Genomic DNA, 11563 nt, shown 5'->3' on the forward strand with positions numbered 1-11563 from the left:
TGGGAAAATACCCATAACCCTACATGATTTCATCCAACAATGGCTGGAAAACTCCATCGGGGCAGTCTTCTGAGCCTTTCTTATAAGCAGTAGGTTTGAGTACACTGACCCCAACCCTTATTTGCAACGTCTTTAATACACAGATTGCCCTGTTCCCAACATCTGGCCCCTTATGACTTCTCTTTACTCTCCAGGGATCTGTGATGCTTTCTTGAATACTTGTCTAGGAATTTCAAAAATACTGTCCCTACAGTCCATGTTGGTCATACAGGCAGTAAGGTATACTGCCAGGATCAGTGGATCTGGCATCAGAAAATCTTACAAATTTTTGTCCCAGCTTCTCAGCTGATGGTGATTATGGGGGAACCCCACAACCTCTCAGTCTCCATTCCCAGCAAGTGAAGTGACAATAAGCAGAATAGGCATCCAGATCCCACAGAGTTGCTGTGAGGCTCAAACAAGACGATACACCTGGAAAGACTTTGTAACGAACTCCACAGGTGTTACTTTTGTAACGAGAATGTAGCTTCCCAAGAACGATTTCTTCTTTAACCTTGTACACCCATGGCATGGGCATAATATCTGGCATGCAGAAATCCTTATATGCCACATGAACCCGTTCATCAGCTAGTTCAAAACAACCTGGCTGGGCTGGGCGTGGTGGCTCATGCCTATAACCTCAGCACTTTGGGAGGCTGATGGGGGTGTGGATCATTTGCATCCAGGAGTTGGAGATCAGCCTGGGTGACATGGCAAAACCCTATCTCTACAAAACAGTACAAAAATTAGCCAGGCATGGTGGTGCACACCAGTAGTCCCAGCTACTTGGAGGCTGAGGCAGGAGGATAGCTTGAGCCTGGAAGGGGAGGTTGCAGTGAGCCAAGATTGTACCACTGTACTCCAGCCTGGAGACAAAGTGAGACTCTGTTTCAAAGAAAAAAAAAAACCCGGGCTGTAACTGTGACAAGCATGAAAGTAGCATGCTCTCCACAGCAAATTTTCAATGTGATTTTAGAAAACAGAAACGGAGTTTATGTTTTGGGAGAAATATATCTGAGATAAGCTAGTCACATACAGAGAAAGCAAAAGTTCTCATGGTTCCCTGAGAATCCAGATTCTTATGCTAAGAATTTGTGTCACTTTGTGAATAATGGTAGAGAACCAGGTTGAATCTTGGAGCTGAGGCCCACTGATGACCTGGTTCACCTGCACACAACTGATAAAAGGAGGCCCTTATAGTCCCTGTTGGTCACACAGAGTCATGGGGTCTTTTGCCTTCTTCTGGAAGCACAGTGGTAGCTTTGCACACCCATTATTCCTGTAATTATTAGTGCTCATAGCTCAACATCAGCCTACCCCACTTGTCCACCAAATAGAAAGAAACCACATCAAAATTTCTGGAAAAGTAGAGAATTCAAAGAAGATACCAGTTTAGAAAGGTTCATATCTCTCAGTCCTCTCATGACAGTGCTTAATTCACTATCTTCTGGTCTGGCTCTTTTTTGAGATCCAAGAGTCCTTAATACAGATAGAATATTTCTCAACCCAAAGTCATAATGAACCTAAGATGGGAGAAAAAGGCAAAAAGATGGTTTAATTGAAAAACTAAACATAGACTCACAGCTCACTCTATGCATGTAGGTCAATTCTGGTATTTATATGCCATAGTTTTAGGGTGGCTAAGCTGCAAAGGTTTATTAGCTCAACTTTCCTCTGACTGAAATATGATCATTCCATGGGAAAATCCAAGCTGTATGATCCAGTATTCACACCTTAAATATCTTTTGAGAATAATATAGTCCGATACAGTCTGCGCAACCATACGTTTTAAATGCATAACCAAGAGGTTACACACTATGTGATTATGTTTACATAACATTCTTATAATGAAATTCTAGACATGGAGAAAAGGTGAATGGGTTAGGGATTTGGGAGGGAGGTGGGTGTGGCTATAAAGATGTAGCATGCGGGAACCTTGTGGTGAGGGAACAGAGCCGTGTCTTACATATTCCATACTACAACATACACACACCAGTGCATGTATAACTGGTGAAACCTTAACAAACTCTGTGGACTGCTTCAGTGTCCATTTCTGGTTTCGTTATTGTGCTGTGGTTGCAAGATGTCAACAGCGGGCAAGGCAGGGTGAAGGGTGCACACCTCCCTGTACATTCCTTTGCAACTTCCTGTGAATCTACAATTATGTCAAAATAAAACGGTCTTAAAAATACACAACCAATAGGTCAAATTCTAAAAACATTCTAGGAAAGAGTCAATGAGATTTTAACTCACCGATGAGCATTTATCAAGGGAAAATTAAAAAGCAAAAAACCAAATTCTATCGCTGGTGGGGAAAGAAGGTCTATAAAGTTACCTGTTTAGTAAGTTGCTCTTCACAGAGTTTGTAAAGAACATAAAATTTTTGAGCCAAGATAACATTTTCAAGAAAACCACAGCTTGCAAGTTTAACTCGCATAATGATCTGAAAATTAATAGAGTGAGATTTTTTTCAACAGCTGTAGTGAAAAACAAGTAAAGAACATAAAGTACATTATGCTTTTAAATCCTGGTACATACCTGTCTATCAGGAACCATCATAGCAACAGTTCTAAACTGGATTTTTAGGTTTTCTGGTAGTTCCTGGCGCCCAGCATATCCAGGGTTCTAAAAGTTAAAATGTTTAATTTTTAATTGTTGATACAATAATCACTTCTGAATACAAATATATTTCAAACCCCTAATTCAGATTTTAAGATGGTATTGAAAAATATTAGATTCATAAAATGTTCTTGTTTTCTCAAAACAATGTGTATTGGACCATACATATTTATTAATATTCATATGCCATTTTATATATTTCCATTTTCATTATATTAATACAGTCACACAATTTTGTGTGGCAAAAATTAAATATCTGTGTGTCTACTGGCTTAAAATATAGAAAAGAACATGAAATAATCAAAGAGGTAACTGAATAAATACCTGATTATGATCTAAAGTATGTTAATGAAAGAAGGGAAAAAAACTCAGGATTTTACACTGATGAGCTTAGTTGGGCACTTTTCCTATTCCATCTCTTCAATTATTCTTTGCGGTTATAGTTATAGAGCTCTTTGGCTAACAAAAACCCATGAAAGTGAGGGGAAATAAAGATGGGAATGATGGGAAAAACACTGAAAAGCACAAAAGTAGGGGCTGATAGGAAATGAAGGCCTCCTAAGAAGCAACAGGTTGAAGATAGGTCAGGCCCAAGTCTCAAAGGAAAAGGTGGGGATTCAAAGACAAGTAAGGCCCACAGGGATGAATTATTTTAGGCAAGTTTGTTAAAAACCTTCAGTACCTGACCATTTGCTGGGCACTGTCAATAGGCCAGGTACCTTGCTAGGGGCTGGAAATACAGAGATTGAGGCTACCTCTCAATACTCCTCTTATCCTTCCTTAGCCACAGAAGCCCACTTGCAAGCTGGGTACATCAACCTATAGATTAAAAACTACATTGCCCAGCCTGCCTTGCAGCTTAGATTTTACACTGAGAGATGCAAAGGGGCACACCCTGTATTGAAATATCCGTGATGTTTGTTTGAAGGGAGTTGACTCAGTCAATTGGCCGCAACACAAGAGAGATGCTTTCTGTATTGTCTTGGGTCAAAAGATGACCTTGAAGATGAAATTCATATGGAGTAGAACCATAAAAGGATCTTAAGAGAATAAATCCTCATATGTTAAACTACAATATGTTTTAGGTTTCAGTTACTTACAGCTTAATGCAATATCTAATTGCTATTTCCAATATTACTCTTAATCCAGGGAGCATGTTAAGCTTTTTTCTAAATTCTAGACCATAGTTTCACACTGAGTACCTTTCTTCATCCTATTTCCTGAGTTATAACCAATACTTCCAGATTATTCGTATTTCCCCCTAACTGCTTTACTGGATGTTTGCTTATAATAAAGCATATCAGAATTCTTTCTGATTTTGCTTCCTATAATTTATCATCTCTATCCATGGGAACATTTAAAAATTCAGAGTGCTTTGTGTTATCTTGCAACTTCGAGATTTAGCTTCATGAAAAACACCTAAAAACTTTAAAACTGGTAACACATAAAAGCATAAAAACTCCTGTTTATTCATGCCTTTGGTTTTCTATCGTTACAATACTGAACCTCAAAGCTCACCCTTCATCACATAGTAACTGAATTTGTTACAATTCTTTGGCATAGGACCTTGCTAAATTATTATAGAAATTTTAAGTCATTTCCTGTTATTCAGTGTCAAAGAAAAACCAAGTGTGAGGTTAAGCAGTCAGATTTTGATGTTAGAGAGACAATAACTTCTTTCTCTTACTGGCTGGGTGACCTGGGAAGCTTTTAAGTCTCACTGAGCCTCAAGTAAGTCAGCTATATAATACCCACTTCAGAGAGCTGTCGTAGCTATAAGATACAGTGTACATGTGAGAGAATATTTCAGGTCATTTCTCTTTCTAGTCACATAATAGGACTGCACGTTTTCCCCCACCCCACCACCCCATGAAGTCAGGTCATGAAACTTGCTTTAGCCAATGACTCAGGACTTGTGGCACTTCTGGAAAGAAACTCTAAGAGTCAGAGCACAATTCTTCATGTTCTCTTTCTCCTTTGCTATAGCAAAAAGCAATGATTGAGATAGTAGGTACCTTGTAAGGCCGAGTACCTGAGTAAGGACATACAAAGCAGCCCTGGCCTCACACGCCTACTCTAGTCAACCCCACAGTGGACGTGTGGCATGACAGAGAGATACATCTTGTGGTTTTAAGCAATTAAGATTTAGAGATTGTTTGTTACTGCAGAATCACATGAGTTATGCCATCAGATACAGCACATAGAACATTTAGCCTGCACCTTACACATATTATACTAAGTGGTCAATAAACAGTAGCTATTATTATCATTAGCATATTAACCTCTGTAGATCTGGATCTGAATTTTTTTTTAATTAAAAAAAATGTAGCTGGGCACAGTGGCTCACGCCTGTTATCCCAGCACTTTGGGAGGCCACAGTGGGTAGATCACGAGGTCAGGAGTTTGAGACCCGCCTGACAGACACGGTGAAACCCCGTCTCTACTAAAAATACCAAAAAAAATTAGTCAGGTGTGGTAGCACACACCTGTAATCCCAGCTACTCAGGAGGCTGAGGCAGAAGAATCGCTTGAACCCTGGAGGTGGAGATTGCAGCGAGCCAAAATCTCGCCACTGTACTCCAGCCTGGGCGACAGAGCAAAACTCCATCTCAAAAAAAAAAAAGGAAACAAATTTTACTATTTTATCTTCTGTCTGGGCTTCTATCTACTGACTTTTCAAAAAAATTATACAATAAGAGAGAACAGCTCATGACTCTTGGATAGTCAGTCATTTACCCATGAACACATTCTTTGTTTCATTTACGTCTATAATAATTAAACTAATTAAATTGCATGTAAAGTCTTTTTTCTCACCATTGTTAAGAAGATTCCAAATTCTGGATTTAAATCAACACAATCACCATCAGAAAAAATGAACTGTTTCTTTCTCTCTTTTCTTGCTGTCAAAACAATATAAATTTGTTGTGCTGCCACTGATAATACAGGCAATTCAATTCTGTTAAACTCATCAAAACAGCCCCAGGAACCTGACTGTGCAAGACCTGGCATGAAAAACAGTCAATTTGTAAAGTTTTACTCTATAATATACCTTCTTGATAACAATCATTTCTCCAGTATTCTCAAACCATTATACACTGAAACGTGATTATGTAAAGTTTCTTACCTGGCTGTTTATAAATAAATATTTAATTCCAGTGATAAAGAGAGGTTTAATTGTTTGTATGTTATCATCAAAACAATGGAAATAGTACACTGCCAAAATGAAAGTACAAATTTGGGGTGGATTTTGAAAATAGAACCCATAGTGTTTGCTGACGGATTGAATCTGAGTATGAAAGAAAGGAGTAAAGGACAGGTTGAAGTTGTTTTGGCGGTGGTGGTTTTGTTTGTTTGTTGTTGTTGTTGTTGTTGTGTCTGCGCACCTACAAGAAGGGAGTGACTGTTTAGTGAGATGGAGAAGCCTGAGGGAGGAGTAGATATGGGAAGAGAGATCGAGAGTTTGGTTTTAAACATCGTGAATCTAAACCTCTTAGACATTTAAGTGGACATGCTCAATTAACAGTTGTACGTAATGAATCTAAAGTTTTAAGGAGAAGTCCGAGCTAGAGATATAATTTTGGGATCATCATATAGATAGTATTTAAAGCTTGGGCCCACATAAGATCTACCAAGGGAATGCACGTAGATTGAAAAGAGAAGACTACCAAAGACTGAGTTCAGAAGCTGATATGTCTTCAAATATTGTTTTTCTCTGTCCATCTGAAAACACCTTCTACCTACCTTTCAGGATTTTCTCAAAATTTTCCATCTTCTGATGGCTACCTACTTCTTATTTTCCAGTGTCGCTATGCTTTTTAAAAATCTTTAATTTCAGTGGGAGGGAGGCCACATGTGTCCCCTGTTTGCTATCTTGATCTTCTCTACTATTATTTCAGGCAACTATACATTGATTCCATGTTCGTAATCTAACACACTAATCTAATACATAGATTATAACACTAGCAATAGTATTGAACCATATTAGATTGTTGATCTCCAGCCATTTTCGACCTAGAAGAATGGCAATATCATATGGATCAACCCATACTAATGTTGATTATGTAAGATAGTGTCACTTTAGATTTATATAAGAAAATAACATTAAAGGGCAATAAAAATGAATTCACCAAAAATAATCCATATTATTTGACACTTGCCTTTGAAAATCCTTCCTAGGCCTCTGAAATCCATTTGATCTGAGCAATTAAACACGACCACATATTTTCCCAGACACCTTCCCATGTCTTTTGTGGTTTCTGTTTTGCCAGTGCCGGCAGGTCCTGCGGGAGCGCCTCCCATGTTCATGCCCAAGGCCTGCGCTAACGTGATGTAGCATCTGCAAATGTCCATCCAGTAAAGCATTGTGAGCATGGGATGACACATGACAGGATGGCACAAACAAAAGTCTAATGCAATTGGAATGGGCCTGTTTATTTTAGAGTTTGCGTAGCTTACATAAAAGAGGCGACCAAATAAGGCTGGGGTACTTGATATTCATTAAAAGTACTACAGTGAATCCAAAGATTTCTTGAGACAAATTTCAAAACCCTTCAATCCTGACTTAAAACCTTCAGACCTTCCTCCCATTATGGTCAGAACCAAATGGGCAGTGTTGTGTTGGCAGATGTTTAACAACTGGCTCTCCAGAAAAAAAATAATAAACCTGGTTTTCATGTTTGCCAATTTCCATTTATAAATACCTCCATCATGGTCAATGACAAGCTATCAGCATGATATCACAAAGTTGGGACAAAATACACATAGACAGACACAGGGTAAGCACCACAGGTTGACACAAGTCAGCTCCGGCACACCACTGTAAATAGTTTCACTATGAAATAATTCACTAATTTAGAAAAGAGCAAATAATAATATAATCTCTTTGTATCCATGTTCCACCTTCTGTTGTATTTGTTTTGTATATAAGTAAAACTTAGTAAAGAGATTAGTAAAGCTTCATGAGACATGATGCTTAATATGTAAACACCAATAGAAGAGAAAACACACTGACAAATTTATGTTGCTATGACACTGGGCATATGAAAGGGATAGGTTCAATAAATCAAAAGGAGGCTGAAGATGTAATTTGATTGTGTCATAATTTCACCTGGAGGCAGCCCCACTTAAAGTAACAGCAGAACTAAATATTAACCCAATCTAAGTCAATTCTAATAACATTTATTGAATGTTTTCTATGCACAGCATATTTAACTGGGTGTCGTGGGATTAAAAAGACCCAGTAATTGCCTAGTGTCATATAATGGAAAGAACTGTGATGGGATCTGCCACTGACTAATTATTCATATTGGCCATGAAAATTCACTTTAGGTATCAATTTCCACATCTGAAAATCCAAAGACTAAATTACATGCTCTCCAAGGTACCTTCCTTCTTTGCAATTTTAACTACTTTTGGGATTCTAGGAGCATTTTTCCATCTTGCAATCTAAACTTAACCATTAAATTACTTACAGTCAACATTCAAGCTTGCTTTTATTCTTTTATCTTTTTCTACTTCGTAAAAATTCAATGCACATGTATGTTTAAGTGGTTATTTCATTGTTAGGCTGACTTTAATGAGCTAGCATATACCCAGCACGACAGCAATCTGCTTTTGTTAATATTTCAAATGCAACCTCAAATAATGTTAAGCACGTTATTACAAAATGAAAAAACAAAAATTGGGTTTCCTACCTATCTGTTAATGGAGTGATAACGAGGCGATCAGTACATCCCAGAAATTCATTTTGGTAAATAAAATCAACATCTGTAATAGACACCACAGTTTGATCCAAATCTTCCTTAAAATAAAATCTACTCTGTTTTAGCCATTCAAAATCAGTAGCTGATTTGATATGCATTTTTACCTTAAAAACATAAGATACAAAAAAGTTATATACTGCATTGCAATAGCATAAAATACAAGCATGTGGGCAGTTTTCATTTCACTCATTGATGAACTGATTCTTATTCACTTAACAAATATTTATTGAGTTCCTTCCTGTGCTTGACACTGGGCTATGCGAACAAAGACAGGCATGGTTTCAGGCTTCCAGAGCTTACGGAAAAGGGCAAAAGGCAAACGGTGAAACACATCATTGCAACAAAGCACAAAAACCACCACCAGAGAAATTTGGGGCTCATGAATATATGCAGCAGGAGGACCTAACCACCCCAAGGTACCTGAGAGGGGCACTCACAGTACGAAAATATCTCAACTAAAACTCAGATAAATAGTAGGAATTAGCCAGGCCCAGAAGGAGTGGGGAACAAAAGTGGTAATACGGGAGTGGGAAGAGTACGTGCTATAGGCAAATGCCCAGAAGATCTGGTTGGCACCTTCAAGGAACTGGAAAAAGGTCAGTATAGCTGGGGCATCCCAGGATCTAGAGAAAGAATGAGAATTGAGGCTTCACAGGGCCATGGGAAGGGGTTTAGGAATTGTCCTCATGGCATTTGGAAGCCACTGAAGGGATTAAGCAGGGAAACACATGATTATACGTGCATATGTCTCCCTGCACCAGCACTATAGCCAAGCCACCCAACCTACCTGGTCATCAGCATATACAACTGAGGCATGAGGTACTGGGCTCCCATTGCCATGGGTGCAAGCTCTAGTACCTGGTCCATTCAAAGAGACAGAAACCAGGTAAGCACCCTTAGAAACTCCATCCCACCACAACCACATTCTGAGGAACTTCATGATTTTCTGGTGAAACTGGAAAAACCCCAGTCCTGCCCATACAGAAGAATCAACACAAGAAGTGGCAAGTGGTCCCCTTCACTGCTCTTACACTCACCCAGTAGGCCCATTTCCAGGTCAATTGACACTAAAAAATGGACTTAATGGCTACTCTACAATGTTCAGATCTCCATCTGACCAGGCCCTACATACTCCTTGCTATTTACAGTCTTGCTTTTTGTTATTGTTGTTTCTTGCTTTAGTTATGACCTTGTTTCCTCCTCTAGTTAAGGACTTGCTTCCCACCTAAAGCACAGTTTGCATTCATCACCTTGAGTTACTTTCAGGTAACCCAGTCTGGCACCATCCCCAGGGACTGCTCTGTAACACAGGACTCAAGGCCATGGGGATGCTCTCAGCCAGCTACTTTCAACCATCTGTTAATTTGGTAAGGAGGAGGTGGAGAAGAAAAGATAGTTAATAGATTTATTGAGCTCTTGCTGTGCATCAGGCTGTTCCAAGCATTGTACATGAAAAACTAAAACGCATATATGTTGGCCATGAGACCTGATTTAGTTGGGATGCAAACACTTCAACGGTGATTAAGATAAAAGAAAACAGTTTCATACTTCTTGTATACAGGTTTTTTTTTTTTTTTTTAATCCATTCTGGATGTAAAGTAAAGCTTTGCTTGTCACTTAATTTTAAAAGAAATGTCTTTTACAGGACTTCGGCTTTAGGAGCCAATGAGAGATGTATAGAAAACATCCTCAAAAATATGCTTACAGTAGATATAATAATGAACTCCAGCCGGGCGCAGTGGCTCAAGCCTGTAATCCCAGCACTTTGGGAGGCTGAGGCGGGTGGATCACGAGGTCAAGAGATCGAGACCATCCTGGTCAACATGGTGAAACCCCGTCTCTACTAAAAAAAATACAAAAAATTAGCTGGGCATGGTGGCACGTGCCTGTAATCCCAGCTACTCAGGAGGCTGAGGCAGGAGAATTGCCTGAACCCAGGAGGCGGAGGTTGCGGTGAGCCGAGATCGCGCCATTGCACTCCAGCCTGGGTAACAAGAGCGAAACTCCGTCTCAATAAATAAATAAATAAATAAATAAATGAACTCCATACTAGTGTTTCTTGAGGTGGACGTCAATGAAAGTCAAAGTATAATAGTAATTGCAATTACTAAAAGCAAGTCAGTGGAAGGCCAAAACAATATGTGTGCAGCTTTCTGATATTAGCTTGATCCAGAGATAAATTTTAGAGCATTTTTTTCTCAAGCTTCAATATGTGTATCAGTCTCCTGAGAATCTTGTTAAAATGCAGATTCTGATTCAGTTGGTCTTGGAAGGGAGGACAGAGGATGGAGATTCTGCTCTCCTCACCAACTTCCAGGTGTTACCAAGGCACTGTTCAGCATGTAATACTTTGAGAAGCAAGGATCTTGGTTGCAGGGGAATAGACAGACTGGCTGCATGTCCTTCAGCTAATCTTCAATAAATGCAACTTATCTGCTCAGAACTTTCGATAGATGTTGAAAACAGGTAGTCTATGATCATATTCTCTAAAACAGAACCCAACCTGCATGAATTATGTGTCTCTGATAAAGGAAAGAGATACCTTTAAGGTATATCAAATCAAGTACACTAAAGCAATGGGAGTTACATGGTAGGTAAAGATTGTCAAATAGTGGCATTTCAAAACGACCTGGGGCTCCTAGCTGGTAACAGAAAATCCTTGCTTTAGGAGAACTTGGCCTAGGTCAAGGCCACTAATTAGAGTCCTATTCCTTTTTTTTTCCCCCATTTATTTATTTTATTGCATTTTGGGTTTTGGGGTACATGTGAAGAACATGCAAGATTGTTGCATAGGTACACACATGGCAGTGTGATTTGCTGCCTTCATCCCCATCACCTACATCTGGCATCTCTCCCCTTGCTATCTCTCCCCAGCTCCCCACACCCCACCATCCCTCCCCTATTTCCCCCCAACTGACCCCACTGTGTAGTGCTCCCCTTCCTGGGTCCATGTGTTCTCATTGTTCAACACTCGCCTATGAGTGAGAACATGCGGTGTTTGATCTGCTCTTCTGTCAGTTTGCTGAGAATGATGGTCTCCAGGTTCATCCATGTCCCTACAAAGGACACAAACTCATCGTTTTTGATGGCTGCATAATATTCCATGGTGTATATGTGCCACATTTTCCCTATCCAGTCTATCA

General features: G+C 39.3%; 1 protein-coding gene across 1 annotated transcript in view; it reads right to left on the bottom strand.

Moving 5' to 3' along the window:
- DNAH8 (dynein axonemal heavy chain 8) overlaps positions 1-11563 on the bottom strand; it is a 327601-nt gene that overhangs the window by 160349 nt on the left and 155689 nt on the right. Inside the window, exons 43-48 of the mRNA XM_017515278.1 lie at positions 8352-8524; positions 6816-6994; positions 5473-5660; positions 2578-2664; positions 2375-2482; positions 1428-1562 (exon numbers count right to left, since the gene is read on the bottom strand). Of these exons, the coding sequence (XP_017370767.1) occupies positions 1428-1562; positions 2375-2482; positions 2578-2664; positions 5473-5660; positions 6816-6994; positions 8352-8524 (870 nt within the window). The remainder of the gene's footprint in view (positions 1-1427; positions 1563-2374; positions 2483-2577; positions 2665-5472; positions 5661-6815; positions 6995-8351; positions 8525-11563) is intronic.

This window comes from Cebus imitator, unplaced genomic scaffold (genome assembly GCF_001604975.1).
Source record: "Cebus imitator isolate Cc_AM_T3 unplaced genomic scaffold, Cebus_imitator-1.0 Scaffold546, whole genome shotgun sequence".
Lineage (NCBI taxonomy): Eukaryota > Metazoa > Chordata > Mammalia > Primates > Cebidae > Cebus > Cebus imitator.